The sequence below is a fragment of the Ursus arctos genome, unplaced genomic scaffold, assembly GCF_023065955.2.
Source record: "Ursus arctos isolate Adak ecotype North America unplaced genomic scaffold, UrsArc2.0 scaffold_28, whole genome shotgun sequence".
In the NCBI taxonomy this organism is placed as follows: domain Eukaryota; kingdom Metazoa; phylum Chordata; class Mammalia; order Carnivora; family Ursidae; genus Ursus; species Ursus arctos.
Window position 1 is genome coordinate 27,682,946 of NW_026622963.1, and position 17,483 is coordinate 27,700,428.

Consider the following 17,483-nt stretch of genomic DNA (forward strand, 5'->3'; position numbering starts at 1 on the left):
TTACCTTGAAGAAGGGAGGCTCCAGGCTCTCCCACCTGTCTGGTATCCAGCCCCATTCAAAGGACAGACTCCTGTTTTTCTTATTTTGACCGAATGATAGTTCAATGTCAGCCTCCCTTCTTTTCATAGCAACAGACCTATGAAGGAGCGATGAACAGGGCAGTGGAAAAACTAAGGACTGTCGTACCCAAGTGTGCATGCGTCCAAGGTCGGGCAGAAGTCAGTTTCCTTGGTGACAAATAAACATCCTTTAAAAGGATGCCCAGTTTCTTAGCCAGGTGTGACCCTATGAATAGAAAGCGCAGCATTTCATTAGAGCCTAGGTAGGGGTCGGGAGGCAAGAATGCCTGCTGACGGGTGAAACTTTTTCTAATTCTAAGGGCAGTAAGAAGACGACATTTTGAAACTTGGGCACAAATTAACAAACCAAATGCAAATATCCTTTATAACGTCATTTAAAGAATTTAAAGTCACTGCTACTTGATGAATATAAAAATGCTCTCTGTACTTATTTGACATCAAATTATAATATCCAGATTACTACAGTGAAGAATTACAGTGTAGCAGACACTGTTTATGCAGGAAAAAATAACAAAGCGACCGGTTGAGATTACTTCTTGTTTTCCAACTGTTTCCTTAAAGCAACACTACAAGATGAGGAACTTTCTGGAATCAAGATACTAGATTTGCCAGAGTCTGAAAAATCTGGCAAAAACTTGAAAACACAAGATTCTGTCCGCTATCCGGTAAATCAAAGCCAGTTCCCATAGATTCTGCGGCGTCCACAGGGCAGAGCAGAGGTCAGCAGAGATGAGCAAAAATGCCCTAAAACTTATTGCTCGGTATCTGTGAGGCATTGTTGAGTGGTTACCGCCCCTCATGGCTGTTATTTATGTTTTATTTTTCCATCTTCGGGGGTTCTCCTACTCAAGGTCTCGGTAGCCGCTTGCCTGGCTGATAGCAACAATTTGTCTTGCTTCGTGATACTGCTCAGTGCGTCTGCCCTTGTGAACAGAGATGCTCTGGCCAAGTCCTCAGTAACAGCCTCAGTACAATCTCTTTATTCTTCGTGCACTGTTCTTCTGAAGATGGGCGCAAACAATTTTTCATCCTCTTTAGGAGCTGTGAGGACCTTTCTCTTGATTGATGACTTTTTGAAACGAGCTTAGGTGGAAACATGCAAACTTACAAAGACTCACCACCGTGGCCTCCTAACCACGCGTGTTATAAGCGTTGGTGGCCCCAATGCAGACCCTCTGCTTCAGAGTTCAGTCTCCTGTTAGTCTTGGGTACATTTCACTCATCCGTGTGTGTGTCTCACTCATGGTGTGTCCCTTCCCAGCTGGTGTTACCTCCCTAAAAACCAGGATACCTCGTTGTTCCAGGTGCTTCCACAAAGTTTTCTGCCCTCTATCAAAGTCTGATCCTCTGTTGCGATCCTAAGATGTTGCTGATTACCTCCTGCCAGGATGCCGCCTTCCTTGGCTCTCCAAGAGGCTTGCTCGGAAAACAGCTGCTGGGCCAAAGTGACTTTGAAATTCGCTGCCAGTGTACATTTTCGGCTTCTGACCCTGGCATCCTGGGGAACAGACTGCTCTCCTAAGAATATATCCCTCAGACTGCTGCGGGTTTAAGCTACTCCATAGTGTGGCTGCCTCTGCCACCATTTCATTTGGCCACTTGGCCTATGGGGGGGTCTTAAATTGATCCTAGCCTCCCTCTCCCCCGAGCAAGTGCATGCCCTAGACAGCAGCCACAGAGTGCCAAGCAGATGGAAGTCCTAATGACTTCCCCAGCGGCCTTTGTGATAGACAGTCTCCCCCACCTCCCAGGGCTGTCCCTTGATGCGCCCCTTGGAAAAGACCCCCGTGGGGCTCACCAAAAGCCCACTCTTTTGGTTTGAACCGACCAATCTGGCCTTAGCACAGAAACCCTCCAACGCTCTACCCATGAACCCTGACAAAGGCTTGCGCCCTGGTCCTGCCTCTCTCTGCACCCTCCATTGACCTCGCCCCACCTGGCCCCTCGAGGTATGCCGTGTGAGTAATAAACTTCTCTATTTCGGTTTCTCCCATGGTTCCCGTTGAACTATGACTCACCAGCCGGCACCCTGGGCTCCACTTAATTTGACAGATGCGTAACAGAAGGACATGTGGAAATGCACATCTCATTCACAGAATCATAAACCCTGTAGGGTTTCCTCAAAACAACTGGTACTTTGGAAACAATAAGAAGGAATGTTTGTTTGGAAATTTGGGTCTAGAATACACTTTCATTTACATTTAATTTAATATCCGGTATGGAAAGAGGTAGAGTATAAATAATGAATAGATTTTGCAACACCATTGCATTTTCTCAGATGGGCTTCCATTTATGCGAGAGAGACTAAGCAACGAGAAATGTCAAGCTTAGAGACCGGGCTTACCTGTAGACTCTGTGAGGGTCACGAGGGCACCCCCTCACAGGTCCGGACCTGCTGGTAACCCCTCCCTGCCAAGTTCGGCAGCTCATTCTGCACCAGAACAAGGGACTCATGGGATATTCATTTATGTCGTTTCATACCCTTCGGCGCAGCTCAAACAGTCTGATATTCACATTTCAGAATACGGATTTCAAAATGCTTACCTTACTATCCGGAAGCACATCGGGCTTTGTATCTTCAACTATCTCAAGAGCATATGGGAAGGAAGAGCCAGATGCCACCCTTTTCTCGGCTGTGAGGGTTTTAGCTTGCTTTTCTTTTTCTCTGCTGAGATCCCTAAACTCCCAAGTGTCTGATTTCTTTAGGAGTAAGTGGATGCCACTGGCAGAATCTGTAGGCCACAGGCCTAGTTAGAAATATATTGCCTCCCCTGAGCCTGGCCAAGAGTCAGCGAGGACAAAGGAAACCTAAGCCAAGATGGCACCCAAGCCTTCCCTTTCCGGGTCAGCGACCAACCTCTAGGGGCAGAAGCCCACCTGGCTTTGAATTTGAGACAAGGTCTGGGTGGCTTACGGTCTGAAGGGACTGCAATGAATAGACACTCTAGATAGGTTTACCTAAACATTCTGTGTAATTTTTACCTTGTCATTCAGAGGCTGCATGCACGTGAACACGCAATGAACACCTGACCTAAAAATACCATTTAGGATCCTAAAGAAAGAAAAGGAATTCTGTTAACTATTTCAACTTCCTAAGACTTTGAGGGGCTGCGGAAGATTGTTCAGGAAAGTTGTTCTTTTCTTAAAACATTTTTAAATTTGTGGTTATTTCTGGAAAGCAGCATATCTCTAAACATCTTCTCATTTCTTGCATTCTTTTTTGGTTTTTAAGGTAGGCTCCACTCCAACGTGGGGCTTGAACTCACAACCCTGAGATCAAGAGTCACATGCTCTACCAACTGAGCCAGCCAGGCACCCCGACCCCCTTCTCTCATTTCTAACACATAATTCACTATTATACAAATGGAACATATTATCGGACTAACAGAAAAAAGTAAGCCCCAGGTGAAAAAGCTGGGAAGCAGCTGTAATTTGGGGGGGAGGGGACACTGAACTTGGCATCCCAAAGCCAAGGTCTGAGGCTCTCCCTGCTCTGATCATCTTAGTGACCTTGGACAAGTCACTTAATCTCCCAGAGTTTCAGTGTCCTCACTTATGAAATGAAGATAGCTGTTCCCATGACACAGTTAAGACAACTCGACAGTTATGTGGGAAACTTTGTATTGTGGTTGTTCAACAGAACTTGAATGTCACTGGTCATGCACTTAGAACCCACCCAGGAGTCAAGGATATCCAGGCATCCTTGGGGAATTCTGCAGATCTCCCCCCAGTTCCCACCCAGACAAAGGCTCTATCAGAGTCGGGTGCACAACCGACCCTCTGTTCTAATCCGAACAATGGTTCTTGTCCGTGATATAAAACTAATATTGTCAGCTACTTACCAACACTCACTGTATGCCAAGCATCTGTTCTCAGTGGTCTCTGTTGTGTTAACTCATCTAATCTCCCCAGTAACCCTCGGAGGGAGCTAAAGTATATCCCCACTTTACAGATGAGATCACTGAGATTTAAGGAGCCGGTGTTCAGACCGCACGTTCTCAGCCAGCATGCTGTGTTGACTCTCTCGTATCAAAGTGGAGCCTCCCACAAATGTAGAAAAGAAAACAATGCTGGGGGAGGAGGATGTCACATAAAGGGACACATTTGTTCTTGTGTCTGCGTTGGCTCTTTTCCCCACCTCCCATACGCCAGCGATCTTTATTTCAGCTTTGCATTAGCCATTCTAAACAGTTTTGAATTTGATGAATAACTTGGTTATCTGTTTCTATTGCTAAATGTCTATGGTATTTGTGCTTGGCACCAAATTGTTCATTAATCCAAATCCTCCAGCCTTCCGCCGGTTGAGAGAGACAGACAGACTCACTGTCAGTTCAAACAGTTGCCATTTGGTGGATAAATGGTTTCAAGCTGGTTCTTCTCCCCAGTACTTACTGGAATGGGGAGAAGTAAACACTGGGTGGTCTGTTCTCCATTACAGGAACCTGGTGTGTCTTGGTATGGGCACCCAAAAGTTTCTTTAAAACAAGAAGTTATTGGGGCGCCTGGGTGGCTCTGTTGGTTAAGCGTCCGACTCTTGGTTCCAGCTCAGGTCATGATCTCAGCGTTGTGAGATCGAGCCCCGTGTGGGGCTCTGCGCTCAGTGGGGAGTCTGCTTAAGATTTTCCCCCCATTCGCGCACTCTCTCTCTCTCTCAAATAAAATAAATAAATCTTAAAAAAAAAAAAGAGAGAGATTACTAAGTGTTTTTGAGACCTGATTTCAGGTGTACAGTGGTGTTGCTGGGGATTACTGCTGAAGAATTTCATGGTGACCCGAAAACATAAAAATGTCACTCTTCAATAACATTTCCTACTTGCTCGGCCACATTTTTACTTGGGAAACCCAAAAGTGTTATAGATGAGTCCCCAGAATGGCTCCTTGGAGTCAGGTGTGGGCAAGGCCAGTTCATTACAGCGCCAACACGAGTTCACTGGATCCCTAGAGACGCTAGAACACGAGCTGGCAGACCCCTCTGGGGGCAGCCAAGCCATGATTCTGCAGATTGCGAAGCTGAGGGTCCAGAGACAGGATGGACCATGCAGGGGCCTCCCAGCTCGAGGGAGAGCCGCCCCAAATCCTAGGTCTCCCTCTTTCCCCAGATCCACCGCAACGTCCAGAAAGTCTGCACGTCCGCACTGACAGCTAAGCAGTGCGCAAATGCTATCTTTTTCATCCTGGCTCTGTAGGCAGAGGAATTTGCAAGCTGTAGACCAGATAGTAGGTGTGCTCTGACGTCACAGTCCTGAGGCTCAAGAGAAGGAGGAGGGGAGCCTTTCATATATGAAACCTCCAGTGATACACTAGTTTGCAATCCGCGTAGGGAGAGAATGCGAGAAGCATCAAAAGAAAAAGTGTCGGTGCCTCCAAGACTTCACTGCGAAACCCAGAAGTCAAGAAGGAGAGGTGAGAAAAGGCGGGAGGGGGTGCTCAGTTCCAAATACCATGGAAATGTGACCCCAGAAAATGTTAGCAGGGTATCAGGACGGCTCCAGCCCAGGCTGGGTTGTGGGGGGAACACAGAGGGAGTCTGGGCAAGAAGATGAGCATATGAGGTGAAGTAGGATTAGTAGAGGCAGAGGGGAGACCTGACCTCTCTGAGTCTGGGAAGGAGTTGGGGAGCTCATCAGAAGTGGCCTGACAGCTGGGAGTCACCCAGGTCCTGCTCTGCCACCAAGCCAGCCAGGTGACCTCGGGCAGGTTACCTATCTTCTGCAGTGTTATGGGGGGTAACCGTGATCTGTCCGGCTTCCAAACGAGAGGGGACAGAATAAGCATCTTTAAATGGGAATCGAAGTCCAGTTAGAGCAAAAGATGAGGTCTGTCTGTCCGTGCATCTGCAAATCCCTTTTGGCTGGTGAGCCCCGTTCTTCTCTGACTGCTTAGCCCCTTCCATTGTAGAAGAGTTCACAGGAATATTTAACTGAGAGGAAAAATAAAATGGGAAATACCTACGGGAGGGAGCAGTCAGAAGGTTGCTAATCATTTTGGGTGAAATGATAGCTAACGAGCTAGGTCGATTGCTTTTTCATATGTGCTTATATGCCCATGGAAATATCTAGAAAGATGCACATGAAACTGTTAAGAGTTATTGCCTCCAGGGAGAGTCACCTAATTTCACTTGACAGGAAGTTGATTTTTTTAACATGTGCATATATTACTCTTTCCATTTTTTTTTTCAATAAACTTGATGCTGGACCAAAGGACATGGAAAGCCCAGAAAATTGTTTTTCTAGCATTTTCTTTTTTTACAAAATCCCTCTTGTATCTTCCCAGCACAGTGAAAATGTCCATGCCTACCATCAAGGGTGTGTTTCCAGGAGGTTCTGTGGGGGATGGGCAGGGGGAGGGCACTCCATACCAATGTCCCAAAACCAAAGGGCTCACCAGGCTCTGAACATCTCCAGCGTCTGTTCCTGGATTCAGGAGCAGGAATGTTGACCCAGGGGGCGGTCTGATGTAGTGTCCCAACAGGTGAAATTTTGACAGAAGGTGTTCCAGACAGTGTGAGGCTGATGGAATGTAGATGTCCCCAATCTTTGCCATCAGTGGTCCTGTTTGTTAAAGAAGTTACTGACAGAGGGGCGCCTGGGTGGCACAGCAGTTAAGCATCTGCCTTTGGCTCAGGGCGTGATCCCGGCGTTATGTGATCGAGCCCCACGTCAGGCTCCTCCGCTATGAGACTGCTTCTTCCTCTCCCACTCCCCTGCTGTGTTCCCTCTCTCACTGGCTGTCTCTATCTCTGTCAAATAAATAAATAAAAATCTTTAAAAAATAAAAATAAAATAAATTTAAAAAAAAAGAAGTTACTGACAGAGACTCCCCACCACACCCTGACTCTGAGAGACTCACCAGTTTCACAGAGTCCCAAGCTGATTTGCAGTAACAACAAAGGGGAGAAACTTGGGGCTCCCGAGACACTCCATAAACACCAATCTCAGAGGACTGGCACGTGGTGCAGAAATCACTTGTCTCCACATCTGACTGCTCCCCTGGGCTGCCAGGAGGGGTCCAGGACTGTCTGCTGCTCACCCGAGAACCCCCAACACCCACACTCAGAGCTGAGTCCTCCAGTACTCGGTGAGTGGTCCTTGAATGAGTAAAAACAGAGACACAATAAATAAATACAAAGAATCCGTCTCCCTGGGGGCAAAACAATGTTATTGGTCCGATCACATCCATTTAAAGCCAAGCCCAAGAGCAAATAAAATTTACTAATGTGTCTTAAATCCAGATACTTCTCCAGTTTCTAGAGAGAGCAATTGGAATGCCAGGGGAATCTGTGTTTCAAAACACCATTGAGATACTGGAATAAAATCTCCACGTTTTAATTACTAAGAAGAAGCATTCCTCATGGTGAGGGAGGGAGCACAGAAGCACATGGAACAGTGTGCACAGAGGACAAAGGAAGCCTAGAAAGCCTACGGCAAGAGCTGAGAAAACAAGATAGGCCAAAGGGGAGGCACGCTAAGGCTTTCTGAAATCTACAGGGAAGGGGTCCTTCATGCCAGAGTAAGGGCAAGACTCCCAAATACTTTGCAAGAAGAGAAGCGGGAGAGGCTCTCTCCTCAATCATCATGGAAACAAACAGGTCAAGAAAACTTTGTGGCCCCCCCTACGCTCCCACCCCCAATCATCTGAAGGGAAGGCAGCAGGGGTAATTAAAGATGGTGGCCACGTCCTGGTGGCCAGTATGGGCACTGACCTTTCACACTGTGCCTGCGCCCAAGGGCATACACCCTGGGCCCCCTGCCCACAAAGGGAGCCCCCACCCCCCATCTAGGAAGGGTCACTCTTAATAGCCACTCTGTGGAATATATACTAAGAAGTAATATCATCAAGCACATTTGGAAGACCCAATTAACTGGACAGAGCACAACACACTTTCTGAAAAGAGAACATGAAACCGGAGAAATCTATTAGCATTCTTGGAGGAGGTAGAAACAGGCCTGGAGACAAGGGAGAAACCCAGGGATGAATTATGTTTAGTCTTTCAAAATTCCTTCTGAGAAAGTTCCACCCCAAGGGTCACTCACAATAGTAAGTTGCTCCAGAATGTGCGGGGAAATCGCCACAGATTGGAACTGTCCTTAGAGACAGGAAGCAAAAGATAGGATAAACAGGTACTTTGCTGGATGAAGAATTATAAACAGTGGGGATCCCCAAGGATCACTGGTGCTCCCAGACTTAGCTTCAGCGTCCATAGATCATCCGAAGGAGCGAGTGCACGGATGCTTCCAGGCCTGCAGATGAAATGAAGGGCCTGGAGACGGAGGGCAGACACATGGCGGACGACCGCAGGGCACGCTTGTGAGTTAGCAAGAAAATGCACATTGAGGCCTCACTGAATGCCTTCAGGAGAACAGCATCCAAATGATAAGAAAATGGACTCTGTCCAGTCTGTTTACAGCCCAAAAGGGGGTCTTGGGGGTCTTTGCAAAACGTTTGTTTGCTAACGGCGGCCGTGCAGGACCACGTGTGTTCAGAAAGTGCCAAAGTGCTTTCAGGAACTGCTTTGGGAGCCAAGCCCCAAAGAGGAATCTCCCCGGGGTATCCCCAAACCTGGCGTTTTTATGACATTCCCCCAGAGAAAAATACCTCAGTCCTGGAGAAAGGTAAGTAAAGTCATCACCCAGGTAAATGACTTGCCTGAGAAGCTGGACTGCTTTGTTCTTTTTTTTTTTTTTTAAGATTTTATTTATTTAGTCGACAGAGATAGAGACAGCCAGCGAGAGAGGGAACACAAGCAGGGGGAGTGGGAGAGGAAGAAGCAGGCTCCCAGCGGAGGAGCCTGATGTGGGGCTCGATCCCGTAACGCCGGGATCACGCCCTGAGCCGAAGGCAGGCGCTTAACCGCTGTGCCACCCTGGACTGCTTTGTTCTTTAGTGTGGAAAGATGAAGCCAAAAAGATGATATGGTCAAAGCCTCTAAAGCCTTGAAAGTTACTGTGATGAAGGGGCACCCGGGGGGCTCAGTTGGCCAAGCGTCTGCCTTCGGCTCAGGTCATGATCCCAGGGTCCTGGGATTGAGTCCCACATCAGTCTCCTTGCTCAGTGGGGAACCTGCTCCTCCCTCTCTCTCTGCCGCTCCCCCTGCTTGTGCTCGCTTTCTCTCTCTCAAATAAATAAATAAAATCTTTTTTTTTTAAAGTTACTATAATGAGAAAAATAACTTCAGTTTTTCCAAGTTGCTGCCTATGCATTTTACAGTAAGAACCCTGCTCACGCCCTGGACGTCTAGATCAGGACTCAGGTTTGGGGTTCCCACCAGAAGCTCCTGCTTTGCTTTTCCCAGGGTCCCGTTTGAATTAACCCTTAGAGTTCAGCCCAAGAAAAGTCAGTGACCTCCACCCCCACCGCCCTGTAAGTAGTAGGAGTTTGCTACCCCCCTCTGTCTCCTGCTCTTTCGAGACCTGGGATGCAGGGCTGGCCCTCGCCTGGCTCACTGTGCACCCCACCAATCCCACTCTTTCTGGGGCCTGTAAGTAATAAATCTTGTGATCCTAGTTCTTTGATGTGCGTTATTGAAACTGCACCTTCAATCTAAACAGCCCTGTGGGTCTCACTTGCCCAAAGTGGGAGCTTGGATGCTGAGAGGGAACCCCCTGCTAACCCCGTGCTGGGGGGCTTGTGCCTCCTCATTGAGCAGGTTATAATCTGCATGCTCTTAATGCAACACAGCAGCTCTGGCTTCTCCACAGTCATGCAGAGAGTGGACAGGGTCTGGTTCATCCAGTCTGAGACAACCAGACCCCACAGGAGCCCTTGAAGTTTGAAAGAGGAACTTGAAGTTAAGTTTTATTTCAGTTAAAGAGGACTGGGTCCCACCCTCAGTTGTAAATTGAAGCAACTCAGTTCCTCAAGACATGACACAGGCCAAATGTTTTCAGAGGTGGGGGGGGGGAGGGGATGAGAATAGGCTCGAGAAATTTTACCAGTAAATGAATGATGGATTAGGCGCCATTGACAGCATATCTCTGCACTCGTGCGGCTGGTGAAAGGACTTCTTGGGACCCGTGTTGGACCATTAGCTCCCTCCTTGTTAGGACTCTGTGCGCACAAGGGAGGGAATCCTCAATCGAACCAGTTTCAGCACAATAAGGAACTCTGTTGGCTCCCACAGCTGGAACGGATGCTCGCGTAGCTCAGAGGACGTACAGGGAGAATCGCATGCTGGAGTGGCCTGGGGAGTGCTGAAAATCTCCATCAGTCCCAGAAAAGCTCACCAGATAAAATGCAATTTTAGTAAAAACAGTACGCCAACTCGGCCAACACAGCTTCCACCCACCAACACTCATACACACTGGCCTCCCCATCAGGTTGCTACCTGCAGACCCAGCCTATGTAGGAATCCGAGACCAGGACGGGGCTCCCCCATGGAAACAGTCTCAGGACAGACTCTGATTGGTCAGCTTGGGTCACGTGCCAGTCACTGCTTTATTGAAAGTGCTTATTAAGTTATCTGTCTCCCCTCGACTTTAAGTCTAGAGGATAAACTGGTGGACTTAACCTGAGTTTTAACGGGCACCCAGGGTTGACTTACCAACCTAGCAAATCCCTATACCTTAGTCACATGGGAGAGCTCATTAAAAATGCTGATGCCTAGGCTCTACCCGGGGATTCAAATTCGGCTGCTCTGGAATGGTTCCTAGGCAGTATTACTGCTAAATTCCCCACAGTGGTCTCCCCAAAAGGCTAAATCCCTCCTCTTCTTGAGACCTTGGGTGGGGCTCTTAGGTGCTAAAAATAGACATCCTAGCTGAGCCTGTGCTGGTCCTTCACCTACTTTCCCAAACTCCTGCTCTGTCTTCCTGCAGCCTCGTGCCGAAGCTTTTCCAGCTCCTCAGGCAGGCCATGCCGTGGGACATGTTATACACCTTGTTCCTTCTGCCTGGAATTCTTGCCGTGCTCCCCCTCCCTTGCCCACCCTCTCCCCCCCACCCCACCATGCTCTTCCACACTGGGAAAACTTCCCTCCCCACCCTGCACCCCATTCTGGGCCGAAGGCCCCTGGTGCCTGTGCTGTGTGTCTCCGCTGTCAGAGTCTGTGTTCTGCCTTAGTGAAAGTGATCGTTGAGTGATCTGTCGTCTAGCCTTGACTTAAAGCCCAGTGCGGCCTTGCATCCCTGGAATCGATGGCTATTACAGCGTATCAGGCGTGGGCTTGGTGTGCTCCGCTCTACAGTTTATTAGCCAATCACTGGGTGAATACTTACCTTTACTCAGCCTCATTTTCTCATCTGCAAAATGGGGATGATAGGAGAACCTACCTTAGCTTAAAGCATCTAGAAATGTACTTAGCCTGCACTTGAGATAATGTGAGAGCACATCGAAACATGAGCCATGATTACTGTCATTCTTACTAAAAATGAATCTTTCAAAACACGTCACAGGACACACCACCTTTTCGGTAAAGCCTTTCCCAGATCCTTAGTTCCTCGCCCCTTCTCTTCTTCTAATATCAGTTTCTACCAGCAGTTCAAAGCTAAGGGCTGTCCTATTTCTTTCTTTATCCCCAGGGACTAGCATGCATTAGTCCTGAACACACATTTATTGACTGATGACTCAGGCCCTGGATTTGGGAACACCCTGTGTGTACGCAGAGGCAGGGAAAGCTGGAGCCCCTGACACCCCTCGCCCCGGGGAGGGCTTCAGCCTTATGTAGAAGCTTGCCTTTCTGAAACCCCCCACCCCTCCCCCACACAGCCCCACTGCCTAAACGTGGAAGGTGGGAGGCAAGGGTTCAGCGCTGGGCCCAACACAGCCAGGGTTAGGAGATAGGGAGCAAGAGCCATGCAAGGGAAGATTTCTAACCCAAGGCTCGGAGTACAACCTAGGGGAGAACCCATAAGTGGTCACCCTCTATAATGGGAACTGTTTATATGAAGTCAGCTGCACTTTGAGTTAAGTGAAGTTCTTTGGCGAATAGAGTGCTGAGTTCCATAACCCGGTGTTCCAGGAACTTCTTATTGCAAAGACCTGCAGAGATGTGAATAAGCTGGTTGGTTTGGCCAGTATAGCCAGATTGCTCAAGGCCAACACAATCCCATACTGCTCTTTTGGCGACTGGCTTTCTCTTGATAGTCTAAACTACATAAAGGCCAAATGTCCACTTTTGTGATGTCTAAATTCAGCCTCACACATCTCTCCTCGTGAGGGAAAAAAAAAAAAAGGAAGCCCTCTGCATCCCTTTCCTAAATCATTTGCTTATGTCATAAGAATTGGATCTCCCCACAAAATGGCGGCCAATCTTGTAGCAAGAACTCTGGGGCGTTGCCATGGCCCTGGGCCCCTCCCAAACTGTATTTGGTTGCAGTCTCGGGGCAACAATATTATCAGCCTGCCCTTACAGACAAAGAAATTGAGGTACAGAGGCTCCAAGTTCTCCCTCCAAGAGTCCACCCTCAGACAATGACCGCATCGGAAAGGCTTTCAGGCCTTCCGAAGCTGCACAATTTCCCGGCTGGACCGTCTTCCCCACTGTACATGCCCCCAGTGCTCATAGCCGAGTCACTGTTGGGGCGGTCAGGGATGCTGATGGATCCCCTCTCTCTCATTAGCCAGAAGTTTTAGAACTAGCTGTGAAGGGCACAATCCAGCAAGTGGTGCTAATGCGTGGACCTCAAAGGCTCTGTGCCTGTCTCAGTGGGCCAGGGCTGTCCTAGCATTCTCTAGAATAAACCCTTAGGTCTGGCCCAAGGATGGGCTGTGCTCCAGGGGAATGCCATAGAGCCCTGGATGGCGAGGTGCTGGGCTTTCACCAGACAGAACCGTAGCATTTCGCAAATCAGGGCTTAAAATGAACCCCAGTTTGGGGGAATGATCATTAGAGCCTGTTGGACTGAGGCCTAACCATTTGGGGGAAACACAGTGGCGCAACTTTAAAGGCGAACAATTGCCTTCGTGGCATTTTGCCCCAAGGGAACAACGGCTTCCTTGCCCCATGACACAGCTGGCTGAGACGTGAGCCCCCTTTCCCACCTGTTTTGCAGAAGCCAGATTCAGAAGGATGACTGCTTGGGTTGTGGCTTCACGGAACGTAGGGCTTTCTTCGCTCTTCCCAAAGCTGGCTTCTCCAGAGCTACACTCCCCTCCTGGCAGGCAGAGTCCTAAGTACGGGCGAAGCCTTGCAGCCTGTGTGGCCTTCAGCAAGTGAGGACTGTGATAGTGCTTAAGAGAAACATCAAAATTGGATAAAAATTCAGAATTTTTTTCCAGAGAACCAGATGAGTAGGCTTGGAGGAGAGGTGAGGGGGGCCAAGGGAGGAATTGGTTCGACACAAAACACTTGCTCTGGCCTATTCGCATTCCATCCAAAAGATGTTTCTCAGGGAAAGTTGCCAGTCTCTTAAATATCCCAACAGCGGCAGAAGTGCCGCAAGTCCTAGGCAACCTTGGGGAGGAGACATTTTTCTCCTGGAAAAATAAGCGACCGAGTCAAGGGAAGTCACCACCCTGATGCCCTCCCAAGAGCGGCTTTGGTGGCCTTGCCCGGGCGGCCCCAGGAGGCCGGGCCCGGCGCACCGCAGAGACCGCTCTATCCACACCTCCTCCGGGGTGGCGGCCGTACTGCCGCCTCCGTCAGGCTCGCAGGCCCCCAACTCGGGAGTGCAGCCAGGGCAAGTACCGGGGAGCAGCGAGGTGCTTGAAGGGGATGCTGGAGGCTGTGAGTCCAGGCGGGGTGGGTGGCCCGGGGTCTCGGCGGGAGAGAGCCTCGAGGTGCGTTGGCCTCCGAGATCCAGCGGGCCGCCCCCGACCCCCTCGGACAGCTCAGAAGCGGATTTTCCAGCCTCTTGCGTGGGGGACACAACTGAGTGAGAGAAATGAACCAGGGGGTGTGGGTGGCGACTTCGGGACGGCAGTCTGGTTGGAAAGGGGTCCTGGGGTTTGTCTCCAAGCGCAGTTTCTACTTGGGTTGGGTATTTACAGGTTGGATTAGGGGGGCGCTCTGCAGGCCGTCCGGGGGCGCTGGACCTCCTCTGCCTGGGCTGCCGCGGGGGTCCGGGAGCCGGAGCGCACCCTGCAACCCCCGGTCCCGGGTTCCCGAGCTCCCCGCGGCCAGCGTCGGAGCCCTGCCGCCTCGGTCCCCGCCCAGCTGGTCCCCCCCACCCCCCGCGGGCCGCGCTGAAACCCGAGCGCGAGGGGGCGGGCCGCGTGGCGGCTGGGGCGGCGGGGCCGCGCCGACATTGGAGGGGACCCGGGAGAGGGAGGGCGAGGGAGGGGCGCGCGGGGAGGGGGGGCGCGCCGGGCGCCCGCGGCCGAGGGGGACCGAGCCTCCCGGCTCGCTGCTCCCGCCGGCGGAGCGAGGCTGCCCTTTCTCCGCAGCGTGATTTATTTTCTTCTTTTCTTCTAAACTCTTCTTCCAGGGAGAGGCTAGTGGTAACAGGCCGAGCTGGATGGATGGGTATGGGGAGAGGGGCAGGACGTTCAGCCCTGGGATTCTGGCCGACCCTCGCCTTCCTTCTCTGCAGCTTCCCGGCAGGTAAGGCACTGCCCCTGGCGCGGGGACGGCCGGCCAGGCCCCCTCCCGGGCCCCGTCGCAGCCCCTCGGCCACACGTCTGCAAGCCAGTCTGAGCTGTAGTTCGCTGGTGTCCCCGGGACCCCCGCCTCCCATTTCCACCAGTCTTTGTTTCTCCCGCGCCCCGCCGAGGGCGCGATGGATGCCCGCGGGGACCGGTGGGGGTGGGGGAGCGGTGGAAGGACCCCGCCCGGCTGCCACGAGAAGGAGCCGGAGCAGGAAGGTCGCAGGGGCCGGGGGCGCCTCCCTCCTTCGAGAAAGGGGGTGCCGGGGACGCTCCCCTTAGGGGCCCTGAAGCAGGGTGGAGGAGGAGAGAGCGCGGACTCGCAGCGGGGGGCACTTTCTCCGGCTGCTCGCCCACCGGTGTGCGAACCTGCCGGGTGCACAGGGGTGGAGCCGGGGCCGCCCCTGAGGTCCCAGGCGGGTCCCCGGCCGCCCCCTCCTCCGGGACCCCGTCCCGTTCCGCCCCCACGCGCCTGCCCACGCGGGGAAGCCCACGTACTAGGCTCACGCGAGCCCGGGTTCCTGTTTGATAACATTCCGCGTCGCCCCCTGTTTGTTTTTATTGTGTCAGAAAGGGAGAGAATTTCAGAATTAAAGCTGAAAAAGCCATCTGTTTCCAATGAATCCCCCATAGTTTTTCACAATGTTTTTGGCAGATCGCTGCTTTCAAATTCCTCCGAGCCCGGACCTCTTGTTTTTGTTGGGGGAAGGGAGACCAACTCCACAGAGAAGCATTTGTTCCTTCCCAAACGCTCCAGTTTCTTTACTTTTTTTTTTTCCTTTCGGGGGGAGGGGGAAGGCACGAAACTTAAATCCCTGGTCTGTTTTCTTTATAATGTTTCATAAAACTTTATTTCATTTTGGCCATATGCTACTCACAGCCTGGAAACGCCAGTTAAATCCTTTATACCCATTTTTCTCTTGCTAAAAATACAAATAAACCCAGTGTCACGGGCCAAATGGTGCCGGTTGCAAGGCGGGATCTCCCGGGCGGCTCCATTGTGTTGCGGGGTGCCGAGGTGTCTGCAGAAGTGCGAGCTTGTTTCGCTCTGCGGCCAGACGCGAATCCGCAGCTCCCCGCGCACCACCGAGCTCTTTGCAAGAAAGGATTTCAGTTAGACTGGGATTGGGTTGTTTGGTTTTGCTTCCCAGCCAACTGGGTTTCAGGAACTGGCAGAACTGGGCAGTCCGGGCTCGGCCTGGCTGTAAGTTGGGGCTGCCGGCGGGCGGACCATGCTGGCAGCTGTAAGGGGCAAGGGATCAGTTTACGTTCTCGCCCCAGCCCCGCTCCTGGGCCTCCGGCGCCAGCGGGGTCCAGCGCGCGCAGCTCACTCAGCAGCTGCGTGCCCAAGGGCGTCCCGGAGAGCCGCAACCTGCTCCCAGCTGTGGATTCCAGTGGGGAGGCCCCGGGCAAGGACAAGATGGGGGGGGGGGGTTCAGTGACCCAAAGAGCCCCTGGACCCCCATGCGCCCCCGTCCCGGAATATTAACACCTATATAGTGAGCCCAACAGCGGGGTGGCCTACTCCCGCCCCACCCCCACACCTTTTAAAAGGCTGTTCCACCTTCTGCAGAAGGGTCTGGCTGAAAGGCTGATTTGATTCTCTTCCCCAAACTAAATAAATAAATAAATAAATAGAAATAAATAAATAAAAAGGACAGTCTTCTTTAAAAAAAAAAAATCCACCTTTTGGAGAAGCAGGACTTTGCCAAGTGTGTGCATCTCGGTTTGGTCTAGATAAAGATCCGGCCCATTGGAAGTTTAATCAGATGGGTTGATAAATAGCTTTTGTCCCTTGGCTGCCTTGGGGGATGTGATCTCAGCTCGGAGCTGAAATTGAGAAGGGGGGCTTAGAGGCCCTTAAAACAACACCTTCCCGCTCTTAAAGGGGCAGCGCTTGTTAACTGCTGGACTTGGGCAGAGGAAAGGGAGGGCCCTCTGGAGGGACGGGGAGGTAGGAGGCAGCTGCCAGCACCCGGTGGTGGTGTTTTCCTGGTTGCTCATTTCATGTCTCCATCTGAAGAACTTTATTTTCAAGTACCCCCCCCCCCCGTGGTCCCAGGAAAGCTGGTGGGTTATATAATTCTCAACGCACATTCCATCACTTTTGTTTCCTAGAAGCCCATTTCATTTTTGGCTTCAAGGCTGGTAACTAAAACCTGGCAGATAGAACAGATAGCCGCAGCACGGTCATGCCAACTGGCTCGTGTTTCTTCTAATTTGAGGCCTTGACAGCTGCATTTAGTCAAAATTGCCCACCTTACTGAAAACTGAGCTTCCAGTCTCCCCACACCAAGTACACCGGGGGCTCCAAAAACTTGCATGCCCAAGGAATCTGGGTCAGAAGACAGTTCCTTAAGTAAGCGATGAAATGGGTCATTTTCGCCACGAAGAGTCGGACAGACTGCCCTCTTCTTTGACCCGGTGGCAGAGGGGCCGCTCTGGACTAAAGTCAGAGAAGCCACGGGTCCGATGGAGAGCAGGGAGGGCCGGGTGGGTGCTGGAGAAACACGAGGCATTGGCAAGTGCAAGGCGTGGAGACCCCCAGGGGCCCTGCATGCCTCGGCCTCTCCCACTGAAGACAGGTGGAATCTGGCTGCAGCAGGCACGTGAAAGAATCAGTTTGTTCAGCGCTGGTTAACTTGAACGGCTGCCAGGAGTAAACCCATAGGAGTGCAAATTAAATTTGACATAGTTATGTGGAGAAAGATGCCTTGACCTCTGCAGACTGAGAGGGTTTGTGTCTTTGGAGAGTGTTTACAAGTACGCGCTCAGTGCCCGTGGCACACTGGCATGCCTACTGTGGTCCCGACTCAGTGGCAGCCCTCGGGGGCCCGGCAGATCCCCAGCCCCCTGGTGGGAAAGGGCTCTGTGGTGTTTCT

General features: G+C 51.2%; 1 protein-coding gene across 2 annotated transcripts in view; it reads left to right on the forward strand.

Annotated features, from left to right (window-relative positions):
• Positions 1-17,483, forward strand: part of RGMA (repulsive guidance molecule BMP co-receptor a) — a 45,314-nt gene that overhangs the window by 3,946 nt on the left and 23,885 nt on the right. For both annotated transcript variants that reach the window (XM_044388381.3, XM_026510405.4), the window contains exon 2: positions 14,445-14,560. In XM_044388381.3, coding sequence (XP_044244316.1) covers positions 14,479-14,560 — 82 coding nt within the window. In that variant the 5' untranslated portion in view covers positions 14,445-14,478. The remainder of the gene's footprint in view (positions 1-14,444; positions 14,561-17,483) is intronic.